General features: G+C 41.7%; 1 protein-coding gene across 34 annotated transcripts in view; it reads left to right on the top strand.

Annotated features, from left to right (window-relative positions):
• The window catches only part of SYTL4 (synaptotagmin like 4), a 160140-nt gene that overhangs the window by 63943 nt on the left and 78937 nt on the right, over positions 1 to 17260 (top strand). For 21 of the 34 annotated variants that reach the window (XR_009598860.1, XR_009598857.1, XR_009598856.1 and 18 more), the window contains 8 exons: positions 5976 to 6077; positions 6524 to 6599; positions 7265 to 7355; positions 7468 to 7571; positions 11862 to 11951; positions 13576 to 13754; positions 14048 to 14150; positions 14671 to 14832. Coding sequence is in view for 24 of the 34 variants with exons in the window: in XM_042242207.2 (XP_042098141.1) it covers positions 5976 to 6077; positions 6524 to 6599; positions 7265 to 7355; positions 7468 to 7571; positions 11862 to 11951; positions 13576 to 13754; positions 14048 to 14150; positions 14671 to 14832 (907 nt within the window). In the remaining 10 variants the exon portion in view is untranslated. The remainder of the gene's footprint in view (positions 1 to 5975; positions 6078 to 6523; positions 6600 to 7264; positions 7356 to 7467; positions 7572 to 11861; positions 11952 to 13575; positions 13755 to 14047; positions 14151 to 14670; positions 14833 to 17260) is intronic. The other 13 variants (XR_009598861.1, XR_009598862.1, XM_060407940.1 and 10 more) reach the window with 3 other exon arrangements.

Raw genomic sequence — 17260 nt, 5'->3', positions numbered from 1 at the left:
CCTCTAGTTCATACCAGTGCCCTGAGAGATGACATCCTGCAGAAGGCTTGTCTGCCTTGGTTGGGGTGCCCCCTTGATATCTGGGGTATAAATCTTGAGGATTTTTGTCTTTATCTTACCCCAGGATTGCCTACTCACTCACTTAATCTGTACACATTGGAAGAAGTTTTGCCAAGCTAGATTTTCTTCTGTTTTATTAGCCTTCACTTTTCAAACTTCATGTCTTGAGGCTTTATTCCTTTCCTCATTTGGTTGCTGCTGGCGAAGTTTTGACTTTTTATTTGTGTTTTTTCCCCCCTAACTTTCCTTTTATCATGTTTTATATGACTGATGAAAAGCAATATAGAAATACATCAAATGAGTCCCCCGTAAGTTTACTTCTCCTGCCCCAGACAGTTCTTATTGTCATTAATGATTCTGGTGTATAGACTACCACACTGTCTCAATGTACAAATATGAGTTGGATTCTTAAAATTTTCTTTTTACAAAAGGATCATACTGTATACATTGTTGTTCAGTCGCTAAGTTGTATCTGACTCTTTGTGACCCCATGGACAGCAGCATGCCAGGCTCCTCTGTCCTTCATTATCTCCCGGAGTTTGCTCAAATTCATGTCCATTGAGTTAGTGATGCTGTCTAACCATCTCATCCTCTGTCGTCCCTTCCTCTTCCTGCCTTCAATCTTTCCCAGCATTAGGGTCTTTTCCAGTGAGTCAGCTCCTCACATCAGGTGGCCAAAGTGTTGGAACTTCATCATCAGTTCTTCCAATGAATAGTCACGGTTGATTTCCTTTAGGATCTCCAGGAGTCTTCTCTAGCACCACAATTCGAAAGCATCAATTCTTTGATACTCATCTTTCTTAATTCCTTTCTTTGGGCTTCCCTGGTAGGTCAGATGGTAAAGAATCTGCCTGCAGTGCACGAGACCCGGGTTTGATCCCTGGGTCAGGAGGATCCCTTGTAGAAGGGCATGGTAACCCAGTCCAGTATGCTTGTCTGGAGAATTCTATGAACAGAGGAGTCCTGTGGGCTACAGTCCATGGGGTCGCAAAGAGTCAGGCACAACTAGGTAACTAACACTCTGCTTACTATGCTTTCTTAATTCCTTCAGTATTTTCATTACCCCATTTTTGAACTTGGTGTCTATTAGACTGAAGAGATCTATTTCATTGTTTGTTCCTGCAGGGGAGTTCTCTTGGTCTTTTAACTGGGAGTGGTTCCTCTGCTTCTTTATTTTGCTCATGTTTCTCTTACTTTGTGAGTTTAGGAGAAACAAATATCTACTTTATTCTAGAAGGGCTGTTCATCTGCAGGAGTTTTCCTGCGTAGCGTAGTGTGTTTAATAATTTTTTGGCATGAGGGCTGTTTTTGGTTTGGATGCTTGCTGTCCCTTTCCTCAGTGTGTGTTGGCTATTATCCCCTTGACAGGGAGCGTGCACGTGCGCTCCCAGGAAGGCATGTACAGCAGTTGGCACCCAGTTGTGGGGCCCTCAGTGGTAGCAGCAGACTGTGCCCTCTTCTGGGGTCTGAGATGGCAGTGGTGGCTTGCACCCACCCCTGGAGCTTTTGTAGGCAGTGCCTTGCCAATATGAGAGTACATGGGTGGGGAAAGAAGCTTCTGTGGCGAGCCCACCCCTCTCCTGGCTCACCCCCCTCTAATGGCACCTTGCCTCTCTGGCAGGCCCAGGCTTCTTCTTGTACTACCGTTATGTGGTGTGCTGCACCCTAGCCCCCTCAGGCTGTTTTCATGCAGGCACCCCCAGCCTTCTCCCCAGCTCTGCCTCTATAACCTGAGACTCAGCACTTAGCCCCCACCCGCCCCAGCAGACTGGTGTCCTATGCTGGCGAATGCCATGGGCACTGTCTGTGTAGGCCCCTGTCTGCTCTGCCCTCTGCAGACCTGTTACTACACTCTGCTCTGAGGCTCTAAAGCTGCGCCTCTATCCTGGCTGATCTCTCGCTGGTGAAGGAACTTTCCTGTGGGTGGAACCCTTTTCTCTTTCACAGTTCCCTCCCAGATCCCTCCCAGGGGCCCAGGTCCCAGTCCTGATTCCTTTCTCTCTTCCTTTTTTCATTTGTCCTGTCCAGTTATATGGAGATTTTTTTTGCCCTTTTGGAAGTCTGAGGTCTTCTTCCAGTAGATATTCAGTGAGGATATTCAGTGAAAATACTCAGTAGATATTCTGTGAGAATTGTTTCACATGTATTTTTGATGTATTTGTGGGAGAAGGTGAATTCTACGTCCTGCTCCTCTGCCATCTTGACCCGATCCCCAACCATACCAATTTTCGATGAGGATGTAGAGCAACTGGCATTCTCATACAGTGCTGGTAGGAATGTCCAATGGTGAAACCACTTTGAAAAAGAGTTTAGTAGTGTCTTAACCAGTTAAACATGCACCTACGTTGTGAATCAGCCTTTAAATTTCTAGATATTTACTCAAGAGAAACACAAGAATATGTCCATACAAAGACTTGTGCATGAATGTTCATAGCGGCTTGTGATTGCCAAAACCTAGAGATAACCCCAGTGTCTATCAGCAGGTGAAAGGGTAAACTTTGCTTTGTTTATACAGTGGAATACTACTCAGCAATGAAAAGGAATGGATTACTGATACATGCAATAACATGGATGAATCTTGAAATAATCATGCTGAGTGAAAGAAGCCAAACAAAAAAAAGAGGACCTATTGTATGACTCTTTATATAAAATTCTAGAAAAATCAAGCTAAATGTTAATGACAGCAGATCAGCACTTACTTGAAGACAGGTCTGAGGAGGGAGAGATGGACTATGAAGGGGCGTGAGGAAACTTTGGGGAGTGATAGACATGCTCAGTAGCTTAATTGTGGTGATGGTTTCACAAATGTATACATATAGCTGATTCATGTCGATGGATGGCAAAAAACACAGTATTGAAAAGTAATTAGCCTCCAATTAAAATAAATAAAAAAACTCATCAAATCACGTGCACTTTATTAATGTTAGTTATAGCCCAAGGTGCAAATGGAAAAAAAAATGACAGAAAAATATCACATTGGCATCTTTCTATGTCAGCACCAGGGGTCTGCCTCATTCTTTTTTGTTCTCATATGGTGTGTCATTGTATGTATGTACTATGATTTTATCCACACAGCCTTGGTTGGGTGACTCATCTGTTTTAGGTGACGAGCCCCTCCCCTTCTTTTGCGGATAAGAAGGGCTTTTATTTCCTGAGCTTGATTGAACACATCTGACATCACTGGTCAGAATGTAATTTCTGAAGCCTACTGCTTCTGGCTGTCTGTGACTTCTTGTCTCATTGAACCCAGAAGACTTTCATTTATCCTAAACATGAAAACGGATTAAGTGGCCATAAATGATCTTTTTCATAAAATTATGGAGCCTCACAAATAATCTAATTCAACTCCCTTATTTTTGCAGAAAAGAAAGCAGGGTAAGTGATTTACCTCAGATCATACAGATAGTTAGAGCCCAGGACTCCCATCTCTAAGTTTATTTTTCTACTGCACAGATGTCAAATAATTGGTTTTTTGCCCTAGAGTGGTTTGTATCAGCTTTAGATCAGTACATATTAATCTTTAGGAAAAAATACAAGCAGAAAACACTCTCCATGGACCACTAATAAACTATCTCTCTAGAGGAATGGTTCTGCTTTGGGTTCTTTGTTCTTTGGAGTGAAAAGTGGAAAAGAATGATTCTAAAGTGAAAATGAAATCAAACTCCCTGCTGTGTTTTTGACTAATATATCTAATATACAAAAGCTAATATATCTCTCAAGAAATGACACTGTTTCACCTCTGGCATGCCCTAGGATTTCAACCCCTGCTGTTTATTTTCGTAGAGCTATCTCAAATATCATGTCATGATAACTGGGAAAGTTTATTCTCTCCTGCCTAAGACGTTAAAGATTTTGGCTATTTCATTTTGTGTTCTTTTCTTATTAATTCCTTCACTTGTTTGTCTATGAATGCCTACTATTTTCCAGGCACTGTTTTAGGCAGTAGTATATACTGGTGATGACAACAAAGTTCCTTGCTTGAGGAGTGTAGATTTGGGAGTGGGGGACACAGACAGGAAGTGAATAATCAAGTAAATATATGTCAGATGTTGACAGGTGCTGTGGAGAAAAATGAAGTAGTCTAAAAGGGAGTACCAGGAAAGTGTGTATGTATGCAGGCAAAGGCTTAATAATAACTAATAATTATTACACATAATAATTAATAATTATTATACATAATAATAATAATAACAATAAGATGACATTTGAGAAGAGAGAAGCAAAGTTTTAAAGTATACAATTCAGTATCTTTTAGTACTTTCAGAATATTGTGCAGCCATCACCACTGCCTGATTTCAGAACATTTTTATCACTCCAAAAAGAAACCCTGTGCCCATTAAGCAGTCACTCCCCATTTCCGCAGCAACTAATCTGCTTTCTGTTTCTATGGATTTGCCTGTTCTGGACATTTCCTATGAATGGAATCCTACAGAATGTGGCCATTTGTGTCTTGCAGTTCACTCCAGCATAGTGCTTTCAAGGTTCATCTGTGTTGCAGCATGTGTGGCACTTCATTCCCTTTTGTTGTCAATAACATTTCATGATATGGCTGTACTACGTTGCCTTTATCTGTTCATCTGCTGATAGACATTTGGAGTGTTTCTACCTGTTGGCTATTGGGAATAATGCTGCTGTGAACATTTAGATACAATTTTTGTGTGTGGACACGTGCTCCCAGTTCTCTTGGGTAGATACCTATGAGTGGAATTGCTGGGTTGTGTGGTAATTCTGTACTCTGTGTGTGTGTGTGTGTGTGTGTGTGTGTATATAATATAGTGTGTGTGTATGTGTGTGTGTGTGTGTGTGTGTGTGTGTGTATTTATTCCACATTGCCAGGCTTGCAGGATCTTAGTTCCACAACCAGGGATTGAACTTGGGCCCCTGGCAGTGGAAGTGTGGAGTCCTAACCACAGGACCACCAGAGAATTCCCTGGGTTTATATTTTTAAAGCTCATTTTAGCTGCTGTGTTGAGGGTAGATTGTATGGGGACAAGGGCAGAAGTAGGGAGTTCAGTTAGGAGACTATTACAAGCATTTCTTGAGGTAAGGGGTCCAGGAATTGTGTCTTTCCCTTTAGAGATGAGGACTGTTGTTTTGAATGCCCAGGGTCATCCTTCATGAAACTGAAAAGAAATTCTGGTCTTCTTAATAATATCTTCAAAGCATACTGCTTATTTATGTACATACTTTAAGGCCCACTGAAGGCATTTAGTCAAGAATTCAGTCAACAAATAATGGAGTGCCCAGTATATGCTGGTTTCTCTGCTAGGCATTGGGAACATAGCAGTGAACAAAATATGTGATCACTGATCTCCTGGAACTTAGTCTAATGGAGGAGAAAGACACTAAAGAAGTCGTTTATCGAGGAAATTAAATAATTTGTATAAAAGACATAATTATGCATATGATTACTACAAAGACATCAAGTTGTTTTAGGAGCACATAGGAAGCTACTAATCCATACTTGCAGTTGGGGCACTGTCAGAGATGTGAAGGAATTGACATGTAAGGAGAGACTGGAAGGAGGAGTAGATTTAGCCAGGAGTTTCAAGTAAACAAGAAAAATGGCCACTGTGACCATCCCAGGCAGAGAGAAGAGGGAAGAAAGCAGCTTTGTCATATTCAGGGAACCAAGAGAGCTTCATCATTCCATAATGTAAAGTATGAGGAGAGGCAGAGGGTGAAAAATGAGTCTGTAGAGATGAGCACGGGGTCAGCTCATAAGGATTTTCTTGCCATGCTAAGGAGTTTAAACTCAATCTCAAGGGCAATAGAGAGCCTCTGAGCAGTTTTAAAAGTGTACTCAGCTCTTAGAAAGATCACTTAGGCTACCACTGTGAAGGAGTTGGAAGGAAGCCAACACCCAGCAGGAGAGCCCACTTTCTTTATGTGTTGGCTCTTGGTTTTTATTGTAGCATGTCATTTGAAGTGCCCAAGCTGAAAAGTGGAAAGAGTGCACTGGAAGCTGAGAGTGAGAGCCTGGATAGCTATACAGCTGACTCGGATAGCATGTCCAGGTGAGATGTCCCCAGTCCCGGCCGTTCTGCTCAGCCGAGCTCCCGTTTTGTTCTCTAGAGCCAGGGTGTGGGGGTCCTCTGCCTTCAGTGTTCCTGCCTTCTGTACTTGGTAAGGTGAATGAAGTATTCTCTCTGTTGCTGCTAGTCCCCCACTAGCACTTCTCTGAGCACAGCCTGCTGCATCTTGGAGAGTGTTCTGGGACCCCTGGACCAGCATCAGTGGATGCTGCTATCCCTTAGGCATGGGGGTGTGAGTCTTTGTATTTGTACAAAGCTACTTATCTGATTGTCTGCATTCCTTCAAGGTAAATCAGATGTAAAGTTGACCTTCCGCATTTGGTTAGGACCTTAAGCCAGTGGCTTTCCTTCCATAGAGCTTGGGTCCCTAGATAGACGGGGAAGGGAGGAGGAGGTGATTTTACTACAGTTTCTGTATCTGCCCCCAGGAGAGACTCTCTGGATAAATCTGGCCTCTTTCCAGAATGGAAGAAGATGTCTGCCCCCAAACCTCAAGTAGAAAAGGTAAGCTTTAGTTATTGGTTGGTCGATCTCTGTCTTTCTGTCTTTCTCTCTCTCTCTCTCTCTTCTTCCTTTCTCAGGAAGAATTTAAATTAAGAATTGAAGCAAACAAATTTTAGTTCAGATTCCTGTGGTAGCATTTTCTAAGGTTTTGGTTGAAACGTGAGAAAATAGGTTTTAGAAAGACACTTAGAGAATGAACTTACGGTTGCCAGGAGGAAAGATGAGGAGAAGGGATAGTTGGGGAGTTTGGGATGGATATATATACACTGCTGCATTTAAAATGGATAACCAGCAAGGGCCTATTGTATAACACATGGAACTCTCCTCAATGTTATGTGGCAGCCTGGATGGGACGGGAATTGGGGGTAGAATGGATCCATGTATCTGTATGGCCGAGTCCCTTTATTATTCACCTGAAACTATTACAACATTGTTAATCAGCTATATCCCAATACAAAAGAAAAATTTAAGAAGTTAGTATAAACCACAAACAAAAACAAATAGATTTTGTGCAACTTCCTAGGATTAAGTTAAAGCCCTAAGATTAAATTAATCTTTCTTTTAAGTTTGTCATAATTTAGTGAATATCTGAGTCTCCTTCCCCAATCCACTTTTCCACCTACCTAACTGTCTTTTTCCATTATTTCGCCCTTATCTGTTCCTAGGAAGCTCAGCCTAGGGGTCAAAATGTGGTGTCTGTGGACGAGGGTGAAATGATATTCAAGAAAAACACCAGAAAAATCCTCAGGCCTTCAGGTAGCTGGTTTCCCTTCATGGCCTTTTGAGATTGATGTTTGAAGTACTTGGTGGGTTATCGGTATGGAGAAGAGTATGTTTCTTTTGCTTTGGTTTTTGATTTTCCACTCAGAATATACTAAGTCTGTGATTGATCTTCGCCCGGAAGATGTGGGGCATGAAAGTGGCGCCTTGGGAGACAGGAGCAAATCTGTCCCAGGCCTCAGTGTGGATATGGTAAATACCCTTGTATTTCACTTGGTCACCATATGAAAAATTATATATATAAAGTTGACTTTGGGCCTCCCATGTGGCACTAGTGGTAAAGAACCTGCCTGCTAATGAAGGAGACGTAAGAGACATGGGTTCAATCCCTAGGTCGGGAAGATCCCCTGGAGAGGAGGACGTGGCAACCCACTGCAGTATTCTTGCCTGGAGAATCCCATGGAGGATTCTGGGAGGAGCCTGGTGGGCTACTGCCCATAGGGTTACAAAGAGTCAGATACAACTAAAGCAACTTAGAATGCATGCAAGTAAAGTTGACTTTACTGCCTGATACTCTCAACTTACCTGTTTAGTTCTTTAGGAAAAGGTAACATGAATTTTGATTTCTCCCTCAATTCTAAAGTAAATCTGGTTGCTAAATTGCTTAACGAGATTATATTTCACTATCTCTTTTGTTTTCTAAACATTGCTTGATATATGGTTGGAGGCTCAAGTAAATACTTCAGTCAGTCAGTTTAGTCATTCAGTCATGTACAACTCTTCCCATACCAGGCTTCCCTGTCCATCACCAACTCCTGGAACTTGCTCAAACTCATGTCCATCAAGTCAGTTTCTCCTCCTGCCTTCAGTCTTTCCCAAGCATCAGGGTCTTCTCAAATGAGTCAGTTCTTTGCATCAGGTGACCAAAGGTTTGGAGTTTCAGCTTCAGCATCAGTCCTTGCCATGAATATTCAGGACTGATTTCCTTTAGGATGGACTGGCTGGATCTCCTTGCAATCCAAGGGACTCTCAAGAGTCTTCTCCAACACCCCAGTTCAAAAGCATCAATTCTTTGGAGCTCAGCATTCTTTATGGTCCAACAACTCTCACATCCACACATGATTATTGGAAAAATGATAGCTTTGGCTAGATGGACCTTTGTCAGCAAAGTTATGTCTCTGCTTTTTATTACACTGTCTAGGTTGATCATAGCTTTTCTTCCAAGGAGCAAGTGTCTTTTAATTTCATAGCTGTAGTCACTATCGGCAGTAATTTTGGATCCCAAGAAAATCTATCACTGTTTCCATTGCTTCCCCATCTATTTGCCATGAAGTGATGGGACCAGTTGCCACAATCTTAGTTTTTTGAATGTTGAATTTTTTAAGCTAGCTGTTTCACTCTATTTAACTTTCATCAAGAGGCTCTTTAGTTCTTCTTCACTTTCTGCCATAAGGGTGGTGTCATCTGCATATCTGAGGTTATTGATACTTCCCCTAGGAATCTTGATTCCAGCTGGTGCTTCATCCAGCCTGGCATTTTGGCAAATGTACTCTGCATATAAGTTAAATAAGCAAGGTGACAATATACAGCCTTGATGTACTCCTTTCCCGATTTGGAAACAGTCTGTTGTTCCATGTCTTGTTCTGTTGCTTCTTGATATGCATACAGGTTTCTCAGGAGGCAGGTCAGGTGGTCTGGTATTCCCATCTCTTTCAGAATATTCCACAGTTTGTTGTGATCCACACAGTCAAAGGCTTTAGCTTAGTAAATGAAGCAGACGTAGATGTTTTTCTGTAATTTCATTACTTTTTAAGTGATCCAGTGGATCTTGGCAATTTGATCTCTGGTTCCTATGCCTTTTCTAAATCCAGTTTGAACATCTGGAAGTTCTTGGTTCACACACTGTTGAAGCCTGGCTTGGAGAATTTTGAGCATTAATTTGCTAGTGTGTGACATGTGTGCAAGTGTGCAGTAGTTGGAGCATTCTTTGGCATTGCCTTTCTTTGGGATTGGAATGAAAACTGACCTTTTCCAGTCCTGTGACCACTGCTGAGTTTTCCAAGTTTGCTGGCATATTGAGAGCAGCACTTTCACAGAATCATCTTTCAGGATTTGAAATAGCTCAACTGGAATTCCATCACCTCCACTAGCTTTGTTCATAGTGATGCTTCATAAAGGCCACTTAACTTCGCATTTCAGGATGTCTGGCTCTAGGTGGGTGATCACACCATCGTGGTTATGTGGATCATTAGGTCTTTTTTGTATAGTTCTTCTGTGTATTCTTGCCACCTCTTCTTAATATCTTCTTCTTTTGCTAGGTCCATACCATTTCTGTCCTTAATTTTGCCCATCTTTGCATGAAATGTTCCCTTATATCTCTGATTTTCTTGAGATCTCTAGTCTTGCTCATTCTATTGTTTTCCTTTATTTCTTTCCATTGATCATGGAGGAAGACTTTCTTATCTCTCCTTGTAATTCTTTGGAACTCTACATTCAGTTCGGTATCTTTCCTTAACTCCTTTGCCTTTCACTTCTCTTCTTTTCTCAGCTATTTGTAAGACCTCCTGAGACAACCATTTTGCCTTTTTGCGTTTCTTTTTCTTGGGGATGGTTTTGATCACAGTCTCCTTTACCGTGTCACAAACCTCTGTCCATAGTTCTTCAGGCAATGTGTCTATCAGGTCTAATTCCTTGAATCTATTTGTCACTTCTACTGTATAATCATAAGGGATTTGTATTAGGTCAAACCTGAATGGGCTAGTGGTTTTCCCTACTTTCTTAAATTTAAGTTTGAATTTTGCAATAAGGTTCATGATCTGAGCCACAGGCAGTTCCCCGTCTTGATTTTGTTGACTCTATAGAGCTTCTCCATCTCTGGCTGCAAAGAATATAATGAATCTGATTTTAGTATTGACCATGTGGTGATGTCCATGTGTGGCGTCATTTCTTGTGTTGTTGGAAGAAGGTGTTGGCTATGACCACTGCATTCTCTTGGAAAAACTCTGTTAGCCTTGCCCTGCTTCATTCTGTACTCCAAGGCCAAAGTTGCCTGTTACTCTAGGTATCTCTTGACTTCCTACTTTTGCATTCCAGTACACTATGAAGAAAAGGACATCTTCTTTTGGTCTTAGTACTAGAAGGTCTTGTAGGTCTTCACAGAACCATTCAACTTCAGCTTATTTGGCATTAGTGGTTGGGGCATAGACTTGGATTACTGTGATATTGAATAGTTTGCCTTTGTAACACAGATCATTTTGTTGTTTTGAGATTGCTCCCAAGTACTGCATTTCGGACTCTCTTGTTGACTGTGAGGGCTACTCCATTTCTTCTAAGGGATCCTTGCCCACAGTAGTATATAATGGTCAACTGAATTAAATTCACCCATTCCAGTCCCTTTAGTTCCCTGATTCCTAAAATGTCGATGTTCACTCCCATTTCCTATTAGACTACTTCCAATTTACCTTGATGCATGGATCTAACATTCCAGGTTCCTATGCAATATTGTTCTTTACAACATTGAACTTTACTTCCATCACCAGTCACATCCACAACTGGGCGTCGTTTTCTCTTTGGCTCAGCCTCTTCATTCTTTCTGGAGCTGTTTCTCTACTCTAGTAATATATTGGGCACCTACCAACCTGGGGAGTTCATCTTTCAGTGTCATATATCTTTTTGCCTTTTCATACTGTTCATGGGGTTCTCCAGGCAAGAATACTGAAGTGGTTTGCCATTCCCTTCTCCAGTGGACCACATTCTGTCAGACCTCTCCACCATGACCCGCCCATCTTGGGTGGCCTTACACTGCATGGCTCATAGTTTCATTGAGTTACACAAGGCTGCGATCCATGTGATCAGTTTGGTTAGTTTTCTGTGATTGTGGTTTTCATTCTGTCTGCCCTCTGATGGATAAGGATGAGAGGCTTGTGATAACTTCCTAATTGGAGGGACTAGCTGTGGGGGAATCTGGGTCTTGCTCTGATGGGGGGACATGTGAGTAAATGTTTGACCCAGTTTTCTGCTGATGAGTGGCTGTATTCCCTCCCTTAGGGGTAATGGCAGTAATGGTGACCTCCTTCAATAGGACTTATGCCAGCATGCTCTGCGGCTCCCAGGCCTGTTGTATTTAGTGCCCCTGACCCCGCAGCAGGCCACTGTTGACCCACATGTCCACCGGAGACTCCTGGACACTCTGATATAATTTTTCTCCAGTTTGTGGGTCATCTGCTTGGTGGCTCAGTGGTGGGGCTAATGGTTATCTCCTCCAAGGGATTTATGCCACACTTAATAAAATGTAAAGACATGGCTGGGTTGGGGCAGTCAAATTAGAAAGAGATATTCTTTCTATTTTGTGATTTGAGAAGGATGGTTGGGATGTAGTTTGGGAGCCTGAAATAGGGAAACACAAAGATAGAGATAAGCATGTATGTGTGCACGTGACACCTCAGAGCTTAGCAACAATTATGGCCCCTACTAAAGGAAAGATATTTGGGTTTGAACTTTTTCTTATTTCTATTAACTCTGAATGTATATTCATCATTCCAGGAAGAGGAAGAGGAAGAAGACATTGACCACCTGGTGAAGTTGCATCGTCAGAAGCTAGCCAGAAGCAGCATGAGAAGTGGTTCCTCCATGGTAAGTTCTGTCGGTTCTGTGGCTGTGGACATGTTGGGGCGCCAGGTAAGATGGAACTACTTCCCTAGAGCAGAGTCAGGATGTGGGGAAGTTCTGCTTATTCTTTCTGGGTAAGCCAGATGCAGTTGTTTGTTCCTTTTCTCAAGTTAGGCCATAGTTGCTTAGTGCGCAGTTAGGTGACTTTCTCAGTCTCTGCCCTGGAAATTCTTATTTCAGGTAGTTAGGGCTAGAGATGTTCATCATAGCTTTGTGAACGGTAACCCATAACTTCTACCCTAAAAAGGTACCCAGGCCTCAAACTGAGAAAGATCAGGTGTTCTCATCACAGCACACCCCAAGTCTCACATTCAAGGGCAGTGAACGCCATGAGAAGGGTCTTGGCAGGGTTACCTAGCATCAGGATATGGTTAAGGGAAAACTATACCAATCAGAATCATAAAGTTAAAGGGACATTTAAGAATCAGGGCCTAGTTCTGCCATTAAGTATGAAGACTGATGTTTAGGGGAAACAGAGTCAGAAAGCAGGGTGAATAGATGATCACACTCACACACAGGAAGAGAACGGTAGGCTTGCAGAGTTGATTATTAGCTGAGAGGAACGTAGCTTTTCACCTCTGGTGGGGTTTTCCCTCCAAATATGACACAGTCACTTTTCTCTATAGGCCTTTAGAGGGATAAGGTGGAGAAAAGAAAACCACAGATAATTAACGCCCCTTGTTTTAATTGGTAACTGATCCCTTCCAACCAACATGGTAACATACATAGTATACACCAAAATCAGACTCAGCTGCACGCTGCCTCCTTGCCCACCTTCTGGGGCAGTTGAAATTTAACAATAAAAATGTATAAAAAGAGAATAAGCAGAACAGCTCAGAGCCCAGGTGAGCTGATTGATAAACCTGAGCAGTTGTAAGCAGTTGTGAGTGTGCTGTTAGCTGTCTCTTACATTCTGGCTACAAGACCATTGGCAGTACTGGTTAGTTGCAGGGGCTTTTGTTTTGTTTAGTGACTATGACTTTCTCATGAGTGAAAACATGAGCAATGTAGCAGGGAGAGCATGCCTTCACCACATGTTTATGGGTGCTTTATCTTGTTTATTTCTTCCAGTTTTATTGAGATATAACTGATATACAGCACTGTGTAAGGTGTACTGCACAATGATTTGACTTACATACATTTTGAAATGGTTACCACAATAAGTTTGGGAACATCCATCATCTTATATAGATACAAAATTAAAGAAATAGAGTTTTTTTCCTCGTGATGAGAACTCTTAGTATTTGCTCTCTTAACCACTTTAATATATATAACACACAGCAGTGTTAATTATACTGTGTGTGTGTGTGTATCATGTTGTGTATTATATCCCAAGCACTTATTTATCTTATAACTGGGAGTTTGTACCTTTTGACCACTTTCATATAATTCCCCCTCCCCAGACCCCTTGCCTCTTATAACAACAAATCTGCTATCTTTTTCTATGAGTTTTGTTTGTGTTTGAAGTATAATTGACCTATAACACTATGTTAGTTCCTGTTATACAACATAATGATTTTTATAAGTTTACAAATGCTCCCCATGATAAGTCTAGTTACCACCTGTTATGTGGGTGCTTTATCTTCAGAGTACGATTGGCAGCATGATGAGCATCTATAGTGAAGCCGGTGATTTCGGGAACATCTTTGTGACCGGAAAGATTGCCTTTTCTCTGAAGTACGAGCAGCAAACACAGGCTCTGGTCATTCACGTGAAGGAGTGCCAACAGTTGGCCTTTGCTGATGAAGCCAAGAAGCGCTCAAATCCGTGAGTGCTTCTGGACCCTGCACAGTGCTTGGAGATGATCAGACCCCAGCATCTCTCTGGGCACCCTTGAACCAAAGCTCTCACTTCCTGGGCAGACGGGGAGGTGTGATTGAGAGTGGTTAGGGGAGATGTGGGAAAGGGGCCAGGATTAGGAAAATCCAAGAATGGTGTGTAGAGGAGGGCTTGATGTGATATTTTCATTTCATCATGGCATGTGTGTATGGAGGGCAGGGAAGTGAGAAGCAGGTTGCCATAAAGACAGCCAATGACTCAGTATTCTCCTTGGCTTCTAGATATGTGAAGGCTTATCTTCTGCCAGACAAATCCCGCCAAGGAAAAAGAAAAACCAGCATCAAGCAGGACACTATTAATCCGTTATATGATGAGATCCTCAGAGTAAGTATCTAGAGTCTGAGAGGATAGGAGAACTTGTTCTGTCTTGTGTGCTGAGCTGTAGCAATTCCTCTACTATATGGCTGGTCAACATGGTTTTCAGTGGCCATGTCTCTGTTTGAGGATACACTGTGGGCATCTGTTCACATCCTGACCTCTCAGCAAACAAAGCTGATTTGATTTTCTTGGATTCTGGTGAAGTTGGAGGGCCACGTGGTCGCAAATCTCATTTTAAGGGGTCGTTTGGGATCAGGAGTCTCCCTGGCAGTTCTTTTGCATATTCCAGTGTTCTCTCACTCACTGAAGGAAAAATTTATATCCCAGGTCCTCCCCTGGAGTATGGTAGGTTTTTGTGAAATGGGATAAGTAAAGGCTTTGAGGGATGAAGCTCAAAGTGCTTAGGGACTAAAGTGATTCGATCAGGACTATGGACTTTGTGTATGCTTGCTCAGATTTTGGAATAATCTTTTTCTGAGGAATTACTGTGAACTAATCATCTTGGGTATCTCCTTTCCTTTCACAGTATGAAATCCCAGAATCTCTGTTGGCCCAGAGAACTTTGCAATTCTCGGTGTGGCATCATGGTCGTTTTGGCAGAAACACTTTTCTTGGAGAGGCAGAGGTCCAGATGGATTCCTGGAAGCTTGATAAGAAACTGGATCATTGTCTCCCCTTACATGGAAAGGTAGGCTGCTTTAACAACTCCTTACAGAGCTTACATCTGAGGTCGAATTATCTGCAGAGACTTATGCAGGAACAGTTTTGATTGTAGTTTGTGGAACTCTTGCGCCCCCTGCTGGGGCTTCCTAGTTTAACAGTAATTTCAGATGCTCTTGGACGGCAAGTGTCAGTCATCTCTTCTGTTACAAGCCAGGTGAACGATGAAGCCATGGTTCCCCTTTGAAGTCTTTCATATATATGTGTGTCAAGCTTTGCTTCCTAATCTTCCAGAGTCTGGGTGTATCCTAACATCCTGACTTGTGCCTTTTCTCCAAGCTAACCTTTTGGATGTATCCTAATCTGTGCTGGTTTCCCAAACTACCCTTTTCACTACAGAAATGGGAAGTAAACCAATTTATGGAGCTCCACTTCCCGTGCTCATTGTCATACAAGCCAGGGGAAGTATTACTTTGAGATGGAATTGCAGGGGAGAGTGTAGCAGAGGGTGTCATATTACCTGGGATCTGAGTGTGGACCTGGATTTGAATCCAGACACTGTGATTTAACAGCTAGGTAAATTACTTAACTTAAAAACTAACTTAGGTAAGTCACCTAAATTCTGTGGGCCTTAGTTTCTTCATCTATGAAGTGGAAATGATAATAATATTCTCTTCTGCAGGATCGTAGACAGAGTACCAATCAGTGCCTGGCACATAAAAGATGTTCAGTAGGTTATTGTCATTCTGGTTAAGATGAAATTGCTAAAACAGAGTTAGGATTTGCCTCTTTTTTTCTGTTAAAACTATGGTATACTATATCTAGTCCTTCTTTTGTGAGTGTAACTGTAGGAGAAATTTCTGGTGGTGGAATTGCTGAGTCAAAGGAAATGAACATTCAATATTTTGAAGCTATTGCCCTCCAAAAATATAGTAACAACATTAAAAATCTCCCTTTAAGTACTAATACAAATAGGAAAGCCAGTATAATAAAACTATAGCATATTATTAGAAATTTAGAATTTCTTAAGCATTTGGCATATAAGTCATTCTCTCAAGGGCCTACAGTTGATGCAGTTCTAATGGAAATGTCATTGTAAACCATCATGAACTAGTGCCAACAAAGAATGCTTTCCATCAAAAGGAAAACCTGCACTGAAATGGAACTGTTTGCTCTTTGAAATTATTTTGAGCCAGAATGAAAATATGCTCAAAATGAAACAAGTACGCCAATTATGCCAATTTCCAGCTAAGGTGAAGCTCACAATCTAGAGACTAACAAATTGTATAGATATTTTATAAACAACAGAAAGACCACTCCAGTATTGCATACTTATTTTAACTGAAAACATTCTCCATTTTTTGTCTCTGATTTTTCTTTTTTTTCTTGCCCTAGTGATCCGTTTGCTCCCATTCAGTTTTCTCTTCCTGGCATCCACCTCCCTATCCTTCTATGTCTCTTTCATCCATTACACTGCCATGCATTCTTGGTATATGGTACATTTTTCCAGACTGATGGGGATTATGCCTGCCTTGTATTGCTATACTTAAGAGCTGAGTCCCTATGTTAGAGGAGCCCCCGTGAACATAGGCAGTGAAAGAGCACCTCTGATCTGCACCAGCTCATGCTCTGGATTCCAAGGCACAAGCATGCCAAGAGAGCCAGCAGAGTGAAATCATCCTGCTCCTCATGGCACTTACTGCTCATCCCTGACACCCACTCATTCCCTCTTGTATTCTTTCAGGAAATATTTGTAGAGCACCTGTATATGCCAGGTACATTGCTAAGTGTCAGGCATGCTAGGATGAACAATGATAAAAAACACTTGATTCCTGTCTCCTGGCATTTAGATTCTAGTGGTAGAGAGAGTCATTAACCAAAAGTAACATAAAATTAAAATTGTGGCATATTCAAATCTTAGTAACAGAGTTTCACCGAGCCCTCAAATATCTGCAAGCTCTCTTTTTTATTTTATTTTTTTCCAGAAAGAATTCTTTTTATTTCTAGATACTCTCAGAGAGGAAAAAAATAATATGTAGAGGAATAAAAACAGTATTCAGAAGAGACTTCTTACAAGCAACACAAAATGCAAGAAAATAATGGAGAAATAATGTTTTGAGGATTAAATTATTATTATTATTATTTTGTAATGAATGCAAACTTTATTCTGCATTATTTGCTCATCTTATTATTTTCCCCTTTCCACTGTGGCTCAGAGGTTAAAGCGTCTGCCTCCAATGCGGGAGACCTGCATTCAATCCCTGGGTTGGGAGGATCCCCTGGAGAAGGAAATGGCAACCCACTCCAGTATTCTTGCCTGGAGAATCCCATGGATGGAGGAGCCTGGTAGGCTACAGTCTACGGGGTCGCGAAGAGTTGGACACGACTGAGCGACTTCACCACCATCACTTTCTCTTAATGGAGAATTTAGAATTAAATTATTGATGATTTATTTA

This window comes from Ovis aries, chromosome X (assembly GCF_016772045.2).
Source record: "Ovis aries strain OAR_USU_Benz2616 breed Rambouillet chromosome X, ARS-UI_Ramb_v3.0, whole genome shotgun sequence".
In the NCBI taxonomy this organism is placed as follows: Eukaryota; Metazoa; Chordata; class Mammalia; order Artiodactyla; family Bovidae; genus Ovis; species Ovis aries.
Note: the sequence above shows the minus strand (reverse complement) of the source record. Positions and strands in the feature narration are given on the sequence as shown.